This window comes from Hypanus sabinus, chromosome 9 (assembly GCF_030144855.1).
Source record: "Hypanus sabinus isolate sHypSab1 chromosome 9, sHypSab1.hap1, whole genome shotgun sequence".
Taxonomy (NCBI): Eukaryota; Metazoa; Chordata; class Chondrichthyes; order Myliobatiformes; family Dasyatidae; genus Hypanus; species Hypanus sabinus.
In genome coordinates this window covers 37,333,194-37,352,826 of record NC_082714.1, presented here as the reverse complement: position 1 = coordinate 37,352,826, position 19,633 = coordinate 37,333,194, and the positions used below count along the sequence as shown (strand labels likewise).

General features: G+C 41.3%; 1 protein-coding gene across 2 annotated transcripts in view; it reads right to left on the bottom strand.

Moving 5' to 3' along the window:
- sdk1a (sidekick cell adhesion molecule 1a) overlaps positions 1–19,633 on the bottom strand; it is a 781,818-nt gene that overhangs the window by 501,777 nt on the left and 260,408 nt on the right. For both annotated transcript variants that reach the window (XM_059979483.1, XM_059979484.1), the window contains exons 3-4: positions 14,919–15,025; positions 4,855–5,002 (exon numbers count right to left, since the gene is read on the bottom strand). In XM_059979483.1, the coding sequence (XP_059835466.1) occupies positions 4,855–5,002; positions 14,919–15,025 (255 nt within the window). The remainder of the gene's footprint in view (positions 1–4,854; positions 5,003–14,918; positions 15,026–19,633) is intronic.

The following is a 19,633-nucleotide window of genomic DNA, read 5'->3' as shown; positions in this document are numbered from 1 at the left end:
CATTGAAATAATCTAATTAACCTACAAATAACTGATGGTTAGTAAAGGCAAAACAAAATCTTTCTTCCTTTATAAACAGCTGAGATTCACCTCATTTGTTTCAGATAAATGTGCAAACAACTGGTAAAATCAGCAACTTTTAATTTTCCAGTGACACAACGATGTACTTCCAAATGAACATTACAATTTTGGGCATAAACAAACCTCCATGAAAAAACAAGAGATTACACATGAAATTTCAATAATCAAGCCTGAACCTATTCATTATTCTGGCCAATAATTGTAAATGCTGAACAACATGGGACATGGTAAAGTCACCTGATAATTGTAACTTGACAAATATTTGTTTGGCAAATTCAATCATTTCAGGAGACATGAAGAAAACGAATGTTGTCGATGAATCCCATTCAGTCAGTTTAATATTTCCCTCAACAATGATTAAGGCTGATGAATTCAAAGTTCAAAGTACATTTATTATCAAAGTATGTTTACATTATACAGCCTTGAGATTCCTCTCCTTACAGGTAGCCACAAAGCAAAGAAACCCAAAAGAACCCTTAAAAAAGACTCTCAAACACTCAATGTGGAGAGAGAAAATAAAACACAGATCATGCAAGCAATAAAAGCAAGCAAACAACATTCAGAAATGAAGTTCATGAGTTCTTACCAGAAACCATTGCAGTTGCAGGAATATCAAATAAAATTTAGTTGTTGACATTTGATGCAGGAAAACAAAGATCTGGCTTAAATGTCTTGTAATTGTTGACTAGTAAAACAAACCCAAGCTCTTAATGTCACATATTCAATATCAGGAAGGAATCCTGTCAACTCTGCCACATCAAAGCATTTTTTAGAGAAGGAGCAAGAAGAGTAGACCATTCTCTTTTTCATGACTCTTTGCCATTCAGTGTGATCAGCGTTGATCACCCAAATGCAATGTAGTTGGTTTAAAAATATCCATCTCCTTGTTGAATGTGTTTAAAGATTTGGCTTAAACTTTTTTCTGTAGTAGAGAGTTTTACAATTTTGCCACTCCCTGGAAGAAATAATTCCCCCTCAACTCGGTGTTAAATGGCCTCCCCTTATCCTCAGACAGTGAACCTTGGTCCTCATCTCCTCAGTCATTGGTAACATCCTTCCTACATTTAATGTTTCCACTTCTGTTAGAAGGTAGCATTTGCTACCAGCAAGATTGTCGCTGAATCGTTTGCGAGGGGTGCATAAAATGATTTCAGTCAATGTCCTGCAGGCCATATCTGGAATATATCCTGCCCCGTTATAGACCATAGACAAGTCCGGCACAGAACAAGCCCTTTGGCTCACATTGTTGGGCCAACTTTTTAACCTACACAAACAATCAGATCCTTCCCTCCCATATAGCCCGTATCCCTCCATTTTCCTTTCATCTATGTGCTTACCTAAGAGTCTCTCAGCCTCCATCCCACCCTGGCAGTGCATCCAAGGCACTCACTTCTCTCTGTGCATACCTCAAACATTTCAATTTTTCTCCAATCATCTTAAAAAATGTCCACTGATATTAGCTATTGCCGCCCTGGGAAAAAGGCACTGGCTGTCCACTCTATCTATGCCTCATCATCTCATACACCTCTATTAAGTCGTTTTTCATCCTCCTGTACTCCAAAGACAAAAGCTCCAGCTTGTTCAGCATTTCCTGATAAGAACTGTTCTCTAATTCAGGCATCCTTATAAATCTCCTCTGCAGCCAGCTTCCACATCCTTCCAAATATGAGCTGAACAGAAAAGAACGCAATATTCCAAGTGTAGTCTGTCCAGAGTTTTGTGGAGCCGCAATATTACCTCACAACTTTTAAAGTCAATCCCCAAACGAATGGTGACCAACACACCACGTGCCTTCTTAAAAACTCTCTCAACTTGCATGGCACTTTAAGGGGTCTATGGTCTTCGACTGCAAAATCCCTCCTTTCTTCCACTCTGCAAAGAATCCTGCCTTCAAGTTTCACCTTCCAAAACATAACGTTACTTTTCTTGATTGAACGTCATCTGCCGCTTCTCAGCCCAGCTGTGTTCTATCAATATCCTGGTGTTACCTATGACGACCTTCTACACTATCCACATCTCCAACAACCTTCATGTCATTTGCAAACTTACTAAATCCTCTCTTCCACTTCCTCACCCAAGCCATTTAGAAAAATCACAAACAGCAGTGGTCCTAGGATAGATCCCTGCTGAACACTAGTCATCAAGCACCAGACAAGACTACCCTCCACCTTATTACCATCCTCTTCCTTCTGTTGGCAAACTTATTCCAAATCCACGCAGTCAACTTTCCACGGACCCCATGCCACGTGACTTTCTGAATGTGCCTTCCATGGGACACCTTGTCAAACACTTACTATATGCCACATAAACCAAGCAATCATTTTCTGTCACTTCCTCAAAAAAGCCTATCAGGCTCATGAAGCACAACCTGCCCCTCATATATCCATGCTGACTATCCCTAATAATGTTATGCTCCTTCAAGTGCTTTTAAACTTGGTCCCAAGGAACCCTCTCCATTAGTTTTCCCAGCACTAACATATGAATTTTCTATAACTCACTGGTCTGTAATCCCCAAGATTATCCCCATTATCCTTCTTGAAGAAAGGAGCGACATTTGCCATCCTCCAATCCTCTGGTACTACTCTTAAAGCCAGTGAGAATGCAAAGATCATCTTTAATCTCTTTTCTCACTTCCTATAGTAACCTGGGGTATATCCCATCTCGCCCTGGAGACCTTTCTATCCTAATGCTTTTCAAGAGATCTCTTACTTCGCTTGACATGCTTCTGCAAATTAGCTTCTTCTTGTTGACATCACTTTAATCCAGGCCCCTCTCACTAGTGAACACTAAAGCAAAGTGTTCATTAAAGCCTCCCCTTGCCCCTCCAACTCTAGGCACAATTCCCCCTCTATCCCTGGGCAGTCTTACCTTCACTCTAGTCATTCTCCTATTCTTCACAAACATGTAGAATGCCTTGGGGTTTCTCTTTATCCTACTCATGAAAGATCTCTTATGATCACTTCTAGCTCTTCCAAGTACCTTTTAAGCTCCTTCCTGGCTATCTTATAACTCTCAAGATCACTGTTTTGAGTTTTGCTACCTAAACCTTAAATATGATTTCTTCTTCCTCTTAACTAAAAATGTTGCACCTCTTTTGTCAACTACAGAATATAGAATGGTACAGCACAGTACAGGCCTTTCTCTCACAATGTTGTGCCAACCCTTTAACCTACTCTAAAATCATTCTAACCCTTCTCTCCCATAGAGCCCTACATTCATCTTTCACCCACGTGCACACCCAAAAGTCTCGTAAATGTCCCTAACGTACCAAATGAATCACTACCCCGGCAGCATGCTCCATGCACTTATCACACTGTGTAAAAACCCACCTTTGAAATCCTCTAATCATAATTAAAAAAATATGTCCCCTGGTATTCGCCACTTCTACCCAGGGAAGAAGGCACTGGCTGTACACCTAGGCCTCTTTTCGTCTTATACACCTCTATCAAGTTACCTCTCATCCTGCTTCACTTCAAAGAGAAAAACCACAACCACTCCACATGTGACATGTTCTATAATGAAGGCAGCATTAAGAATGCTTCCTTCTTCCTCCTGGCAAGATGTTTCACTTCTCTTGTCAACCTGGTTCTTTCAACCTACCACCCTCCCCCCATCTCCAATGGGATAAACATATCCAAATTCACACGCAAGTGCTCCCTAAACAACCTTCACATTTTCACCGTACACTTCCCCGAGTACATCTGTTCCTAAGTTACACTCCCAAATTCCTGCCTAATAGTATTATAATTCTCTCCACCACCCCCATCAAATTAAATACTTCACTGTACCATCTGCTCATGCCCCTGTCCAATGGTATGGTAAAGGTCAGGGAGTTGTGGTCACCATCTTCGAAATGCTCACCCACCAAGAAATTTGTCACCTGTCCAGGTTGATTCTTTCTCAGTTCATTGCAAATTACATCCTCATCCTGCTATTTGTTACTTCTAAGCTGAGCGTGCCAATGAATTTCTGACTTGATTTTGACTTCAAACTGAACTCTGTTGTTCAAGGCCTACCTGTATCAGGACCTTTTCGTTATCAGCCTAAGTTGGCTTATTTACAATATGTGGCAATGAAGCAATGCCTGAGCCTGGAAATTTTCATCCTTGTTTTCGAGCTCCTCCTTGGTCTCACTCTGCCCGATCCTTCCAAGATATCTACTGCACATATCCAAAACTTGATTTCTGATCATCCTCAAATTGAATTGTTTTACCATCTGTGATCATGCTTTCACCCCAAGTGATAAACTATCATTTTCTCTCTCCCCTTCTTCCTCAGTCTCTCCCTCCCTCACTCTCAGTATTTATTATCTTCTGCTTGTCATTTTCCCAAAACACACTCATTTTATTTTAAACCCAAGTTACTGATACTACATTTGAAATTAAGCCATACACAGCACAAGCAATTGACAAGTACAAGATATTGTTCCATTCCATTGAATCAAGGCAAATATGAGTATTTAGCAACAAAATACCCTTTATTTTGCCCAACCACTAACAAATGCATTGCATCAATATAATATTGACGGATCTTGTAGTTATCTATATCAGTAATATTTCTTTAAAGCAATGCATTTATAGGGGATCATGGATAAATGATTCTAAACAATGTTGATCTCTGCATCTAAAAACCATATCCTCACATACAACACTTGGTTCTGAGTGAAATACTAAATCCTGCGATATTACATCAGCATTAAGAAAATCTATAACTTCATTCCTAATTCCATTTTAAAACAATTCCCCACTATTGACCATGAGCAGGTTCACTTACATTCTCTTGCTAGGGATAATCTTTTGGCCATCGCGAAACCACGTCACTTGCGGCTGTGGATAACTGCTGAGATTCGGAGGTTTTAGAACTGCTGCCTGGCCTTGTGTTATTACAATATGTCGATCCGCTCCTTCAAAGTTCCTCATGTCTGCAGGTATAAAATTAGAAATTTCTACTGATTACCTATCAAACATGAAAAAATGTAGGCATACTTCATTTATTGTGAAAAAATAGATAAACTGATCAACTGGAACTTCCATGATAAACTTCATATTAATAATAGATAGCATTTCTAGAGTCAATCTGGACAAATAACGTCCAATTTCAGTCAAATATTTTACTTCATTTTCTCTCCTATGGTTCACAGGACAAGGAGGGCAGCAAATAAAGGTTTCTGAAGCAACCACTTTTTGATACCACTTCCATATGAGGAAACAAATGCATGAAAGACACACAGACGTACAGTATTTCACATCCTTTCGTTTAGAACGATAGTGAAACACCTACTGCAGTACCATTACACATCTCACAAGATACAAGCAGAGAAGCTGACTGCAGATAAAAGAAAAATCATTTCAGTAATCACTGAGTAAGCACAAATGCGAAAAAAAATTAGTTTTATTTCTGTATTGTGCCTTTCACACATCAGTCTTCTGTTCCAAAAAGTGTGAATTTTGCTTTATTTAAACTTGCAATGAAAAGATTCCAGAGAGAGTAAGATCAAAGAAGTGCACAGTGGTCATGTTGAGAGTTGGGAGGCAAGAATCATTGCAGCTAATATTTGGACTGGAAGTTCGAGAAAATTAAGCAATCCTCTGGAGGCTAAAAGCATTTCAGCAGCAAAACTGTCAAATGCATGTCATTCCGACTATCTGAAATATGAAAACAAACTCAAAGTCAAGACACGGCTTCTAGGATTTGCAGTGAATAAAATATGAGTAAGTTTTAATGAATTCTCAGCTCAAAATTTGTATAGAATTTTTAGACACAGTCTTTAAAGCAGAACAAAGTATTTCAAAATCATATGAAATTGACTTCAGAAATGTTCATTTTACATAAAAGTAATCATAAAAATGTAAGAAGTAAAACAATGGGACTATTCAGCCTCGAATATCTGCCTTACCTTCCATAAGCTCACAAGATCTACTACTTCAGTGCCACTTTCCTACATACCCTTGGATTTCCTTAATATCAAAAAGTCTAGCAATTGGTGTCCTGAAAATATTCTAAAACTGAGCCCCCTTGGGAGTTAGTGCTAAAGATTCACACCTACTGAATGACTGCATTTCATTTCCTATCAGCCCCATATGCTGAGCCCTTCTTTGAGAACCTTCTGATTCCACATACACACGCCAAGGAAAACATTACCCTGTCATACCCCAGAAAAATTTATGAAGCTAAGAGCCACTTAAACATCACCAATAAATTCTTTTTGCGCTTCCAGCCAGGTACAGGTATCGATTTTAACTGATGTTTCCATGACAAACTCTGCCATCTTCATCAAGGATGATGCCCGGGCATGTCAATCCAGTGGTCTATCCCTCCTGATTGGTCAGTCCTCATCCAAACAGGTTTCTACTCTCTCACCTTGTTTACAATTGAATTCCAGTTCTTACTTCGAGTGAGACTTTGTCTTTGTTAAAATTCTTTTCCTTTTGTTTTATTTCAATGGCTTCCTTCACCAGGTGGTCCCAAAAGCCATTGGCAAGGCACAATAGTTTTGTGCTGTCAAAATCAATCCTATGGCCATTGCGGATGCAATGTTCTGCTACTGCCAATTTCTCCAGGTATCCCAGACACAGCTCATGTGCTCCTTGATGCGGGTTTCCACCGTGCGTTCTGCCTGACCGATACACGCTGCTCCACATTCACAAGGAATCCTGTAAACGCCAGCCATCCAGAAGGAAGCTCAAATCATAGCTTACGCAGGTCAAAGATGACCTGAGACTCAGCACGGCTGGCGTTATATACACAGGGAAAGAACTAGTTCCTTTTTCATCATAAACATCAGTAAGATTCTAACAAGTTCATTTGAACAGTAATGTCATGCTGGCCTTCATCAGTTAGGGCATTCAGTACAGGAGCTGGGACATTATGTTGTAGTTGCGTTACGCTGATGAGGTCACATTTGGAGTACCGTGTAGAGCTTAGGTCACTAGGAAAGATGTGATTCAATGAAAAGAGCGGAGAAAAGATTTACAAGAATGTTTCAAGGACTAGAGAGCCATAGTTATGGAATGGTTGGCCAGACTAGGGCTTTATTTACTGGACATAGATGAATAAGGGACTATCTTATAAAAATGTCTAAGATTATATATAAAGGGCATAGATAAGCTGAATGATAATGGCCTTTTTTCCCCAGGGTGGGGAATCCAAAACTCGGGAGCCCAGATCTAGGGAAAGAGGAAAAAGATTTAAAAGGTACCCGAGGGGAAACTTTTTTTTCTTTCAGAGCTTGTTGAGTATATGGAATGAGCTGCAGAAGAAGCGATTGAGGTAGAGACAGCAGCATCATTCAAGAAACACTTGGATAGGTGCGTGGAGAGTCAGGGATTAGAGAGATATGGGCTGAATGCAGAAACTGGAACCAGTTGGGCGGGAACAGTGGTCGCTATGGACTCGTTTGGCCGACGGACCTGTATCTGACTGTACTCTAATCTGAGGGGTAGACAGATAGCTCAGGTCTGTTCTTTTCCTTCTCCAACTGTCACGTGATTGGTCCATTCCATTCGCAAGAGTGTTTTGGACAACGTTGTCAATGCCCTAAAACTTAAAGGTCTAAAATGCATTAATTCCCTGAGTATGTTAAGAAAAGTAAGAAATACTGCCAAAGGGAGTAAGATTATCCACTTAACAACCTTTCAAGAGTTCTTCTATTGCCTTTTCTTATCAATTAATGTTAATTTTTAACATTTGATTGTAGCTGAAATGTTTAATCTAGAATTATCACTTCATCACGAACTAGATTTCATTTGTTAAACTACTTATTTCAGAGCACTACAATAATGCATTAATACCCGCTTTAGAAGTTAAATTTTAGTTCACTGAACCAATTGAACAAATACTCTCCTCACACACATGCTGTTTTATTTCATTCCTATTGTCAATAGCAAAATCCTCTTTCACAATACTTTGGATTTTCACTATTTATTCTCAGAGTTGGTGCTTATATTTTTAATCTTTTGTTCAATGGTTTTGTATTACTGAAAGAACTATTTCATTTCCCCTTTCCAATGCTCAGCCATTTTAAAGACAGCAATTCTGCCTTTGTTATGTATTCATCCTTGAGCCCACCTCTGATGCACATTCTTTGTGCGCAGTTTTGCACACACGCATTTCTCTGAACATTGCACTCAGGTTCGTTAAGCCTATTGTTACGAGATGTCCACATGGTCTGCTTTCCAGCAGGAGACCATACTTATCAGAAAATGGCGAAGATCTGGAAATGTTCAGCATCTATACACAGAAAAAAAGGAGTTAACTTTTTTTTTGGCTGACAGCCTTTCATCAGGAGTTGAAATGTATAGACACGCAGACACGCACAAGCTGTTGAAAAGTGGAAAGAGTGGGGAGATCCCAATCTTTCCTTCACACGGAACAGCTGCCATTTACTACCCACTCTCAGGCAGCACCAGTAGTTGTCAACTACTTCTTCCTGGCCTCCACCTTGCGACAGAGTTTTCCTTTATGCTGTCCATTCTTCCATGTTGCTAATGAACCAGAAGGTCTAATTTTCCAAACGTTCTTGGTTCTGATTAAAAGACATCATCACGAACATGAACTTCCTCTCTTCGCATGGACTGCCTGAATTGATGAACACTTCTAGCATTTGATTATTTTATTTCAGAATCACAGCATCGGTCGGTTGATGCTTTCTCAACCAGAGTAACAGTTGATTTGATAATTCCTCTTCAACACAGATCAATTGCATTTCCATACTCAGAGATCAATCAACTCTGCACTGATAATTCACAAGACCAATCTATTTCTGCATGATAGTGTACCATGAATTATGATATATTGATCCTTTGCTTAGCATTTTTCATTAATTATCCATCAAAACTTTTCAGAATTAGTGGCCAAGCAATAATAAATTATATGTTATAGCACAATTTCAATGCAATGGATTGAGCCCACTGTTATTCAAAATGGCACCTGGGATTTGAAAAATACTTTATTTTTTCCACAATGTGATTATTTATAGAAAAAGTTTAAATAAAAATGATTTTCTAAATAGAGAATACAGCTATGGCAAACCAATGAAAATGAGAACATCATATACTGTAGGTGGATTATGTTCTTAGTAAAGACCGCAACAGAAGAAATTAGAAGCTAGCATTCAATAGTAACCAGGCTCATTCAGGAAATTACCAGACCAATACTGCTTTCTTTCTGTAACTAGAATTGATCATCTAACTTAAGCATGCAATGGCTGTAAGTAAACAAGTCATTCCTCACATTTGAAATTAACTTAAAGGAATCAGATCAGTTAACAAGATAAATTAGCAGCCTACAAGTCTGACTTGCAAAGCATGAAAAAAGACAGCCTGAACAGTTCAGTGCACAAAAGCAATGAAGTACATTACTGGATAGAACTGATAGCAACTTAGAGAGTGGTTTCACTGTTTTGGAATGGAATAATATTGTGTAGAAACTGAAATAAAACAATTGAATTTCACCTCAATAGTTCATGGTTCTAAACCGATCATAAGTCACTGTTCCAAACTGCTTCATATATCTGTAATGACCTGGGTCAGTTCACATCCCATAACACGGAACAGCAAGCTGTATGATGAAAAGCTGACAGTCTGGAGGCAGGCTGAGGTCAGAAAATCCAACACAAGCAGCTAAATCACCAGAACCATCTCCAAAAGGGCCCAATTAAAACAGTCTAAATCAGGAATTATGAAGCTTGTGGAAACCCAGTAAATGAAGCTATATAGCGATGCAATCATTTCACTCTGCACCAAATCTACATCATCCGTACCAAACGGCAAGGCAAGACATCACAGGAAAAGTTATTTTACTGCATCTCTTCCATTCCTCCTGCTGAATACAGAATGGAATAGTGCATGTCCAGGCAACAGTCAGTTGTGTGATCAATAACAACCACATCATCAAGAGGATGAAAAAGCGAAAGGCAATAGGGGTGAGTCATATTCTCCAAAACTAGAAAAGCAGTGAAGTGAAATATTTTCAGCAAGCTTCCTGGAAGAAATGTGAAAATACAGAAAAAATAATTCAAAGAGAAAGAGTTGACTATATAGTTTAATTTATATCACACTTTGAATTAAATGGACTCATATCTTCTTCAGTCATGAAATGTAATGCATAGTGATAAAGGGTTATTTAATCTTACTGCAGAAATGTTAAGTTGAGAAACATGCAAAATGGACTTAGCAGGGTGCAATCCAATTTGTTAGGCAAAAGTACATGAAAGGAAGAATTCTGATATGTCTATTTTTGCTCAGTGAAGAAAAATGAAGAGGACATACACAGAAAATAGATCAGTACAGGCCCTTCCACCCACAAGGTGGTGCTGATCTTTTAACCCACTCAAAGATCAATCGCACCCTTCCCCCTCAACACAGTCCTCCATTTTTCTTTTATCCATGTGCCAATCTACAAGTCCCTAACATGTCCCTTATGTAACTACCTTCAATCACCACTCGGGCAGAGTGTTCCACCTACTCATCACTCACTGTGCAAAGAAAACTACCTGTCATGCCCCTGTACTTCCCTCCAATCATCTTAAAATAATGCCCTCCTCATATGAGCCATCTCTGTGCTGGCAAAGTCTCTGCCTCTCATCATCTTGCACACCTCTATCAAGTTACCACTCGTCCTTCTTCTCTGCAAAGAGAAAAACCCTACCTCACTCAAGCTATCCTCATAAGACATGCTCTTCAATCGAGGCATCATCCTGGTAAATCTCCTTTGCACTATCTCTAGCTAAAGCTTCTACATCCTTCCAATAATGAGGCGACCAGAACTGAACACAAAACTCCAAGTGTGATCTAACCAGAGTTACAATGAGCTGCAGCATTAGCTCGCGGCTCTTGAACTCAATCCCCTGACAAATGAAGGGCAACACACCATACACCTTCTTAATCAGCCCATTTCACTTGCACGGCAACTTTGAGGGATCTGTAGACATGACATAAAGGTCCCTCCGTTCCACCCACTGCTAAGAATCCTGTCATTAACATTGCACTCTGCCATCAGGTTTGGCTTTCCAAAGTGTATCACATCACACTTTTCTGGAGTAAAAACCATCCACCACTTTTGGATCTCATCAATGTCCCCTTGTAATTTACAATAACCTTCTATACCACCAACCTTCATGGTTGCTAAGGAGCCAAAAGCTTCTTTTGTGCAACCCTATTTACCTGTGACGCTGTTGTCAAGGAATTATGATTCAGTATTCCCTGAACCTTCTATTCTACCACACTCCTCACTGCCATACTGCTGACTATGTGAGTGCTATAGTGATTTGCCCACTCAAAGGGCAAAACCTTACATATGCCTACATTAAATTCCATCTGCCATTTTTAATTCCATTGTTCCAGCCAGTCCAGACGCTGCTGCATGATTTGATAAGCCTTCCTCACTATCCACTATGCTCCCAAAATGGGTATCATCCACAAATGTGGCCGCCATTGTAACACGGTGCTTAACGCAACACTATTACAGCTCAGTGCATTCCAGAGTTTGGAATGCAATTCCGGTGCCATTCTCGAGTGCTTGTACGTCTTCCCTGTGGAATGCGTGGGTACTCCTTAAGCGCTCCAAGTTCTCCCTACACTCCAAAGGAGGACTGGGTGGGTTAGCTGGTCATTGTAAATTGTCCTGTGATTGGGTTAGGGTTAATCAGGATTGTGGGGTTGGCGGGGCAGCGTGGCTCAAAGGGCTGGAAAGACCCACTCAGCTCTGGAGTGGCTGTATAAAATAAATAAAATTATTGATCTAGTTTACTCCAATATGGCCAAACAAAAACAACTGTTCCAAAAGAACATCGTGCTCAACTGTGTTGTGGTTGTCAGACCATCAAAAATGTAAGTTCACCAGTATTACAGCAGAGATTCCAGATTGGGTGAGGGGAATGAATTGTGAAGCTGGTCTGAAAGAAGAGTGGAGAAATGATTGGGATGGATATTTGGTCCACAATGAGTGAAAGTGAAGAGGGTGAAGGGTTGCCTAGCAGACTGAGACAAGAGGGGCTGGGCATATTTTTGGAGAGCAGGGGTAGGGAGGGAAAGCAAACACAGGCCCTGTCGCTACTTTTCCTGATGAAGAGTCAAACACTTACGGGACAAGATCGGGGAGTGAGAGGCAGATGATGAGGCCCAGAGACAGATCAGACTTGGGAGGTTGGAAGGACTGTTAAGTTGGGAGGGAAAGGCAAATATTGGGACTTAGAAAGGAACCAGGGGGCTGAGGGAGAGCACAGAAAGAGGGAGTAAGATGGAGAGTGAGCACACAAGCAGGGGGCTTTGGGGCAGCTCTGTTAGTTCAGTGCATTTCATCAGGAATGTTAACATTCTCTGTGAGAACTCTGGGTTTCTTTTTCAGTAGTTAAGTGTGCCAAAGATTCAGTTACATATGGTATAAGGGAAAAAATCTGCAGAAATTGAAAATCCAAAAGAGAAACATAAAATGCTGGTCAGGCAGAAATAGCAGGGTGATCTGAAAGTTGTAAACAAAACTGCCGGAGGAAATGAGCACTGTGGAGGGAAAGGAACTGTCAACATTTCAGGCCGAGATCCTCCAGCAGGGCTGAAGGGCCACTTCTCTCCTGACTGATGCAGCCTCATCTGCTGAATGCTTCCAGCATGCTCTGCTTTTGTTCAATAACACATGATATGCCTCATTAAATTCATGCCGTAAGTTCGAACCTTAGTGGAAGAGAAAGACAGTAAAATTGTGCATATGATTATGGTAGATATTTTCATGAAATTACAATCATCAACATTTACACTATTCATATTTAAAGCATCACCTCATATAATAATTGTTTGCAGCTAGAATAATTTCAGTTTTTACACCTTGAAGAGTCAGTGATTTCTATTATACAATATTGACCTAGTGCAGAAAAAATGCTATTATAGAAAAATAGAAAGAAACCACATGCACTTTAACAGTTTCAATTGTTGGTGACCGTGATTCGAAGTTGTTCTATCCTATTCACGCCAACATCCGTCAAGGGTACTTTTCAAGTAACGTTAGAAAGAAAACAAATTATCAGTTAACTAAGGGGAGGCGGACTGTTATTTGAATGTTCTGACTAACCGCTATAGGCAATGGAAGCACAAACTAATCTGTCTAAAGTAACTTCACCAAAATAACCATTTTTACTGAAGACTTCACTCCATTAATTGAGCTGTAAGGTATCAGAAAATATATCAATTACCAGTGTTTGGTAATATATAAATTAAATCATTATATTTTGTTTACTTTTCTTCAATTCCTCTGCTGCAAATGAATCAAGAATTACTTGTATTGGCAGTGTTGTAGCGGTGTGCTATACGCAGCGCTAAAATAACGACATGGAGTCAGTAATCTGCAATCAAAGATAATTTTATTCGAACTTCACAGCCTTGCTTTAAAGCCTCCCTCATCCCGCCCTCCCTGGGCGCGGATGCTCCAAGAGACATGTACTCACAAACCCCCGCAGGCTTTTCTCCCTTTGTTGCAGACCTGGCCTTTGTGCCTGCGCGCTGGCTAATTGTGAGCCGGGTCGAGTGTGCTAGGAAGTGGGTCGCCACACTGTCATAAATTAGGTGACACATTGTTACTAATACAGTAGGTTTATTTATCGGTACTTTTCAATGATATCGCTCATCCCCTATCTATCGTCTCCTCAAGACTACTCAATAAGCTCTCAGACCTAGGCTTGGGTCCTCAATTTCCTCACTTGGAGACTGGCAACGACATCTCCTCCGCTATCACCATCAGCACAGGTGCACCACAAGGCGACAAAAGCTAATCCTCCACTTGCTTTATAACTTATGACTGTGAGACTAAGCACAGCTCCAAATATATATTTACATTTGCTGACGGCACCACTGTTGCTGGCCAAATTAAAGATGGAGATGAATCGGCATATAGGAGGGAGATTGAAATCTCATTGTGCCACAACAACAACCTCTCACTCAATGTCAACAATACCCAAAAGAACTGATTATTGATTACAGGAGGAAGAAACTGAAGGCCTACAAGTCAATACTCATTAAGGGATCAGAGGGGGAGAAGGTCAGTAACCTTCAATTGCGTGGTGTTATCATTTCAGAGGATCTGTCCTGGGATTGACATGCAAGTGCAAACAAGGCAGGGCAGGTCTCTACTTTCTCAAAAGTCATCTACAACTGTAATAAAATTCCAGTCAAGATGCTTACTGGAGCACATCCTGACTGAATGCATCGCAGCCTGTTATGAAAGCCCCAATAACCAATGGAAAAGCTGACAAATTGAGGAGGATATGTGCCCAATCCATCTCAGGAACAGTCCTCCACACCACTGAGCACATCTACAAGGAGTGCGGCCACATGAAACCAGCATCCATCATCGAGGAACCCCGCCATCCAGGACATGTTCTCTTCTCACTGCTGCTATCAGGAAAGTACAGGAGCTTCAGGTCAAACACCATCAGGTTCAGTAACAGCTATTACCCTTCAGCTAGCAGGCTCCTGAACTAGTGGTGCTAAATCTGTCACCTCAGCACTAAACTGATTCCACAACCTATGGACTCACTGTCAAGGACTCGATAACTCATGTGGTCAGAATTACCTATTCACTTACTTAATAATTATTAATATTATTTCTGTATTGACACAGTTTGTCATCTTTTGCACATTGGTTGTTTGTCCGTCTTTGTTAGTGTGATTAATTCAACTGTATTTCATTGATCTACTGTGAGTAACTGCAATATAATGGTTCTCAGGGTAGTATACGGTGACACATATATACACACTTTGATAATAAATTTACTTTGAACTTTAAAGACTAAAGACTTCAGGCACACAGAAAAGGAAAAGCATATTGATGAAAATGTGACATCCACTTACATGCTACATGTACTTCTGTCTTCCTCTGCATAAGTGCTCCCCGCCTGTTCCGGACGACACACTGGTAAAACCCAGTGTCCGATCGTTGGAGTGATGGGATTACATACCTTGGACAGAAAGGAATGTTTAGTTCAGTGTTCAGCATCAACCCGGACAGAAAGCAATAGCCAATTATCAACAACCACTTCAGTGATCAAGGTATTAGTCATACAGTTTATCAATTAGCAAAGAAAAGTCATTTTACACAGGTCAGGAGAGAAATTAGGTCCTGTGAAAGGCAGAAAGATGAAAAAAACATGACCTCCAGTATAATAATCTAAGAATTATTTCCTGTGCCACAAATCACTCCGTTTAGAAACAAGAAATGCATGAGTGGCTGAAGAGTTGGTACAGTGGACAGAGCTTCAGATATGTGGATAAATGGAATCTATTTTGCGGAAGGGCTCTTCTAAACGAGGAGGGTAGGTCGCACCTGAACAGGAAGGGTAGCAAAATACCATCAGACATTTTGCCAGACTGACTTGTAGTGGCCTGAACTGGTGATGCAGTAATGTGGGACCCAAGAGCAGTGTAGCAGGAGGGGGAAAAGGGAATTAATGGAGCAGCAAGTCTCGTGGGTAGAGCAGCTAGAGCAGGGGACACCAGCCATTTTTTGCACCGCGGACCAGTTTAATATTGAGAATATTCTTGTGGACCGGCCAGGCCAATGGGGGGGGGGGGGGGGGGGTGTTAATCTCAACCAGTATACAGGTGATAAGTCAATTATAAATCACTTATAAATGGCTAATACTCTCAATTTCATTTCTAAAAGGGTTTATCTAATGAATTTAATATTAAACACACAGCGCACATTTTCCTCGCATGAATATAGTGATAATTATAACTTACAAGTCAATAGCATCATAACATTTTAAGTAACATTTGGATATTAAACACACTGTGCATATTTTCCTCACATGAACATATAAAATCATTGCAACACACCAGTGAGAGGACAAGGTAAGGGCCAGAGGTCCCCGTGCCGGGGCTGTGGCGGTCGCAGTCCAGAGAGAGCGACCAACCAAGCGAGGAGTGCAACAGGGCACATGCCTGCCCCCCTTGTAGGTAGGTAGGATCTATCGGCCGACTAAAGTTTGGCTCGGGGATGACTTTCAGTAGATCGCAGCGAAGTAGCTGCCCTGCTACTTATGAAACCCTGAGCCTGAATTAGGTTGTCTGCGAATATTTTAGCATTAACATTAACATTCCCCATTAACACTGGGCGTGCCAAACAGGTTTAGAAGCGGCGCCCGTCTGTCCATGCTCCAGGCCTGTAGCAATGCCACTTCCCGCCAGCCACGCAAGGCGGCCGCTTACCCGAGGCCAACCAGTGATCCCTGGCGCGAGGGTATCACTGCATTTAGGTGGCTGATGACCTCGCATGGGTAATGAATTCGCGTGCATAATGACCTCGTGTGCGTTCAACAGTGGGCGTGACAGGGAATGAGGAAAGGTGCAGCTGACTCATATCATTTCATATCACCAAATCATATCATTTCCTCGTGGCCCGGTAGCACATGCTTTGCGGCCCGGTACCGGTCCACGGCCCAGTGTTTGGGAACCACTGAGCTAGAGAGATGTGCTAAACATAAGACGGCTGGTAAGCTTAACTGCATTTACTTTAACGCAAGGTGACTTGGAGGTAAGGCAGACCAGCTGAGAGAAGCATCCAGACTGGTCCACGGATGGGAAAGGAAAGGATGGACAGGCACCAAACACAGGAAAATGGGATTATGTAAAATGGGTGAATGGACTAAAGGGCCTTTCTCGGTGTCATGGCTCAACCCTTTGTTTCAAAAGCCTGTCCGGTTTAGGCATCAAACAGCTTTAGGCCTATTAAAACAGCAGGAAACTTATGACCATTGATGACTCGTAAGATTCAGAAGTTGGATTTTAATACGTTGACTGAATCCTTTTATCAGATACGAATGTGAGTTGGTCAGCACGTCTTCAAACATTTTAAAATCCACTTTGAACGAAACTCGAGGTGGCATAAATTCACTGCTTCTCAAGACCTTTTTAAAGCAGCTATTAGAATTTACACATGTCAGCAAAGAACCAAGATCTTCAAACAGAAAAAAAATCTGCAAACGCTGGAAATGCAAAACAACATGCAGAGAATGCTGGAGGATCTCAGCAGTTCCTGAAGGACCCTTCTTCAGATAGCTGCTATGGACTCGAGAGCTCACAAACTGTTTCAGTATAACAAAAGAAAATGCTGGTGATAGAGCAAAAGAATATTCAATGCAGCTTTGGAATCTATGCCATTGGGGGAAAAGAAATTGAGGAAATAACGTGGTCACGGCACAAATTCAGTGGGATGCTGCCGAAGGGAAAATATATAGTCTTGAAAAATGGCAGCTCTTTTATTACAACAAAGGCAAATACTGAGATAGTGGTACTTAAACTGCTAAAAGGCTTGTTGAGGTTAGAAAGAAGTAGATTATTCCAGTGGTGTAGTGGATTAGAAGCCACCAGCAACAAAAGGGTTGACCATTAGTCCCTAATAGAAGCACTCCCAGCTGCCAAGCAGTTGCATTTCTTGCTAATCATGGATACAAATCAGATGGCAGCACAGTGGCAGGATTAAAAGTCACCCTTCGCTGATTAATACAGGAAGATTAGACTGCTACCTGCTTCATCCCATAACAGTTTGCTTCCAGTTCATGAATTACAAATCAGCAAAAAAAAAAACACAAAGGTTTCAGGTATGGCAAACCATATTTTATGCAGAGGAATATGGAATGCAGATTATATCCATCAGCTGTTGATGGATTGTTTTCAACCAGTGCCATTGAGATACTTTCTTCTGGAGTTTCAAGTGAGCTTTCCTATTCATAGAAGATTCACCAAGCCATATATAACCTGTAGCACCAGAAGTCCCAACATACTCGACCACTGCTATAATAAGATAAGGAATGCCTACTGTTCCAGGCCCAGACGATACCTCAGTAAATCAAATCGCTTGGCTGTCTTTTTCCAACCTGCATACAGGCAGAAGCTAAAGAACAACGGTTTAGAGATTAAGACGATGAAGACACAGGAGACACAGGAGCAACTACGGGATTGTTTCAAGTCAGTGGACTGGGCCGTGTTCAAAGGCTCAAGTGTGGATCTGAATGAATGCACCATGGTTGCAACAGACTTTACTAAAACAGTTGTAAACGAGTGTGCCCCTACAAAATCATTCCGAGTCCTCCCCAACTGGAAGCCCTGAATGAACCATGAGATCTGCAATCTGCTGAGCGCCAGAGCAGAGGCATTCAAGTCTGGTGACCAAGAAAGTTAAAAGAGGTCCAGGTGTGATCTCCAGAAAGCCATCTCACTGGCAAAGTGGCAATTCCAAACTAAACTTTACTCCACAAAGGGTGCTCGTCTGTTGCGGCAAGACTTGAATACTATCACCTCTTAAGAAGTTAAATCAAGCAACGGAGGTGACAGGGCTTCATTTCCAGATGAACTCAAAGTCTTCTATGCTCACGTTGACTGTCAAAACATGGAGGAACCAGCACAAACTCCCACGTCCCCGACAGTCCTATGATTTCAGCCTCTGAAGCCAATGTGTGAGCAATCTTCAGGAGGTCAAGCCCATGAGAAGCATCCGGCTGAGATGGAGTACATAGCCAAGTATTAAAGACTTGTGCTGATCAACTAGCTGAAGCGTTCATTGAGATCTTTAAAAATTTGCTTTGGCAATGTGTTTGACCCACCTGCTTCAAGCAGGCTTCAATTATGCTAGCGCCCATGAACAGCCTAGTGACTTACCTCAGTAACTATCGCCCAGTAGCACAACCACAGTGATGAAACCGATCAACTCCAGCCTGAGCAGCAACTTAGATCCACTCCAATTTGCCTACAGGAGCACCAGGTCCATAGCAAATGCCATTTCATTGGTTCGAGGCTGAACCCTAGAACACCTGGACAGCAAAGATGCACGCATCAGGCTGCTCTGTATCGACTGCAACTCAGCATTCAATGCCATCATCCCCTCAAACCTTATCAAGCCCAAAGTCCTTGGTCTCAGTACCTCCTTGTGTAATTGGATCCTCGATTTCCTCACTTGCAGACCCCAGTCAGTACAGATTGGCAAAAACATCTCCACAATCTCCATCAGCACAGGTGCACCACAGCGATGTGTGCTTAGTCCCCTGCTCTACTCGCTTTACACTTATGACTGTGGCTAGGCACAACTCCAGTGCCATTTTCAAGATTACTGATGGCACCACTATTGCAGGCCGAACTAAAGGTGGTGATGAATCAGCAAACAGGAAGTAGATTGAAAATCTGATTGAGTGGTGTCATAACATCAGCCTCTTACTTGATGTCAGGAAGACCAAGGAGCTGATTATCAGCTTCAAGAGAAGGAAACCAAAAGTCCATGAGCATCAGAGGATCAGAGATGGAGAGGGTCGGCAACTTGAAATTCTTGGGTGTTATTATTTCGCCCAGCACATAGATGCAATTATGAAAACACTGCAGCAGAGCCTCTACTTCCTTAGGAGTTTGCTGAGATTCAGCATGACATCTGAAACTTTGTCAAACTTCTATAGATGTGTAATGGAAAGAATCCTGACTGACTGCATCACAGCCAGGTATGGTGACGCCAATGCCAATGGTGACGCAAAGTCATGGATAAGGTCCAGTCACGGGTAAAGCCCTCCCCACAACTGAGCCTC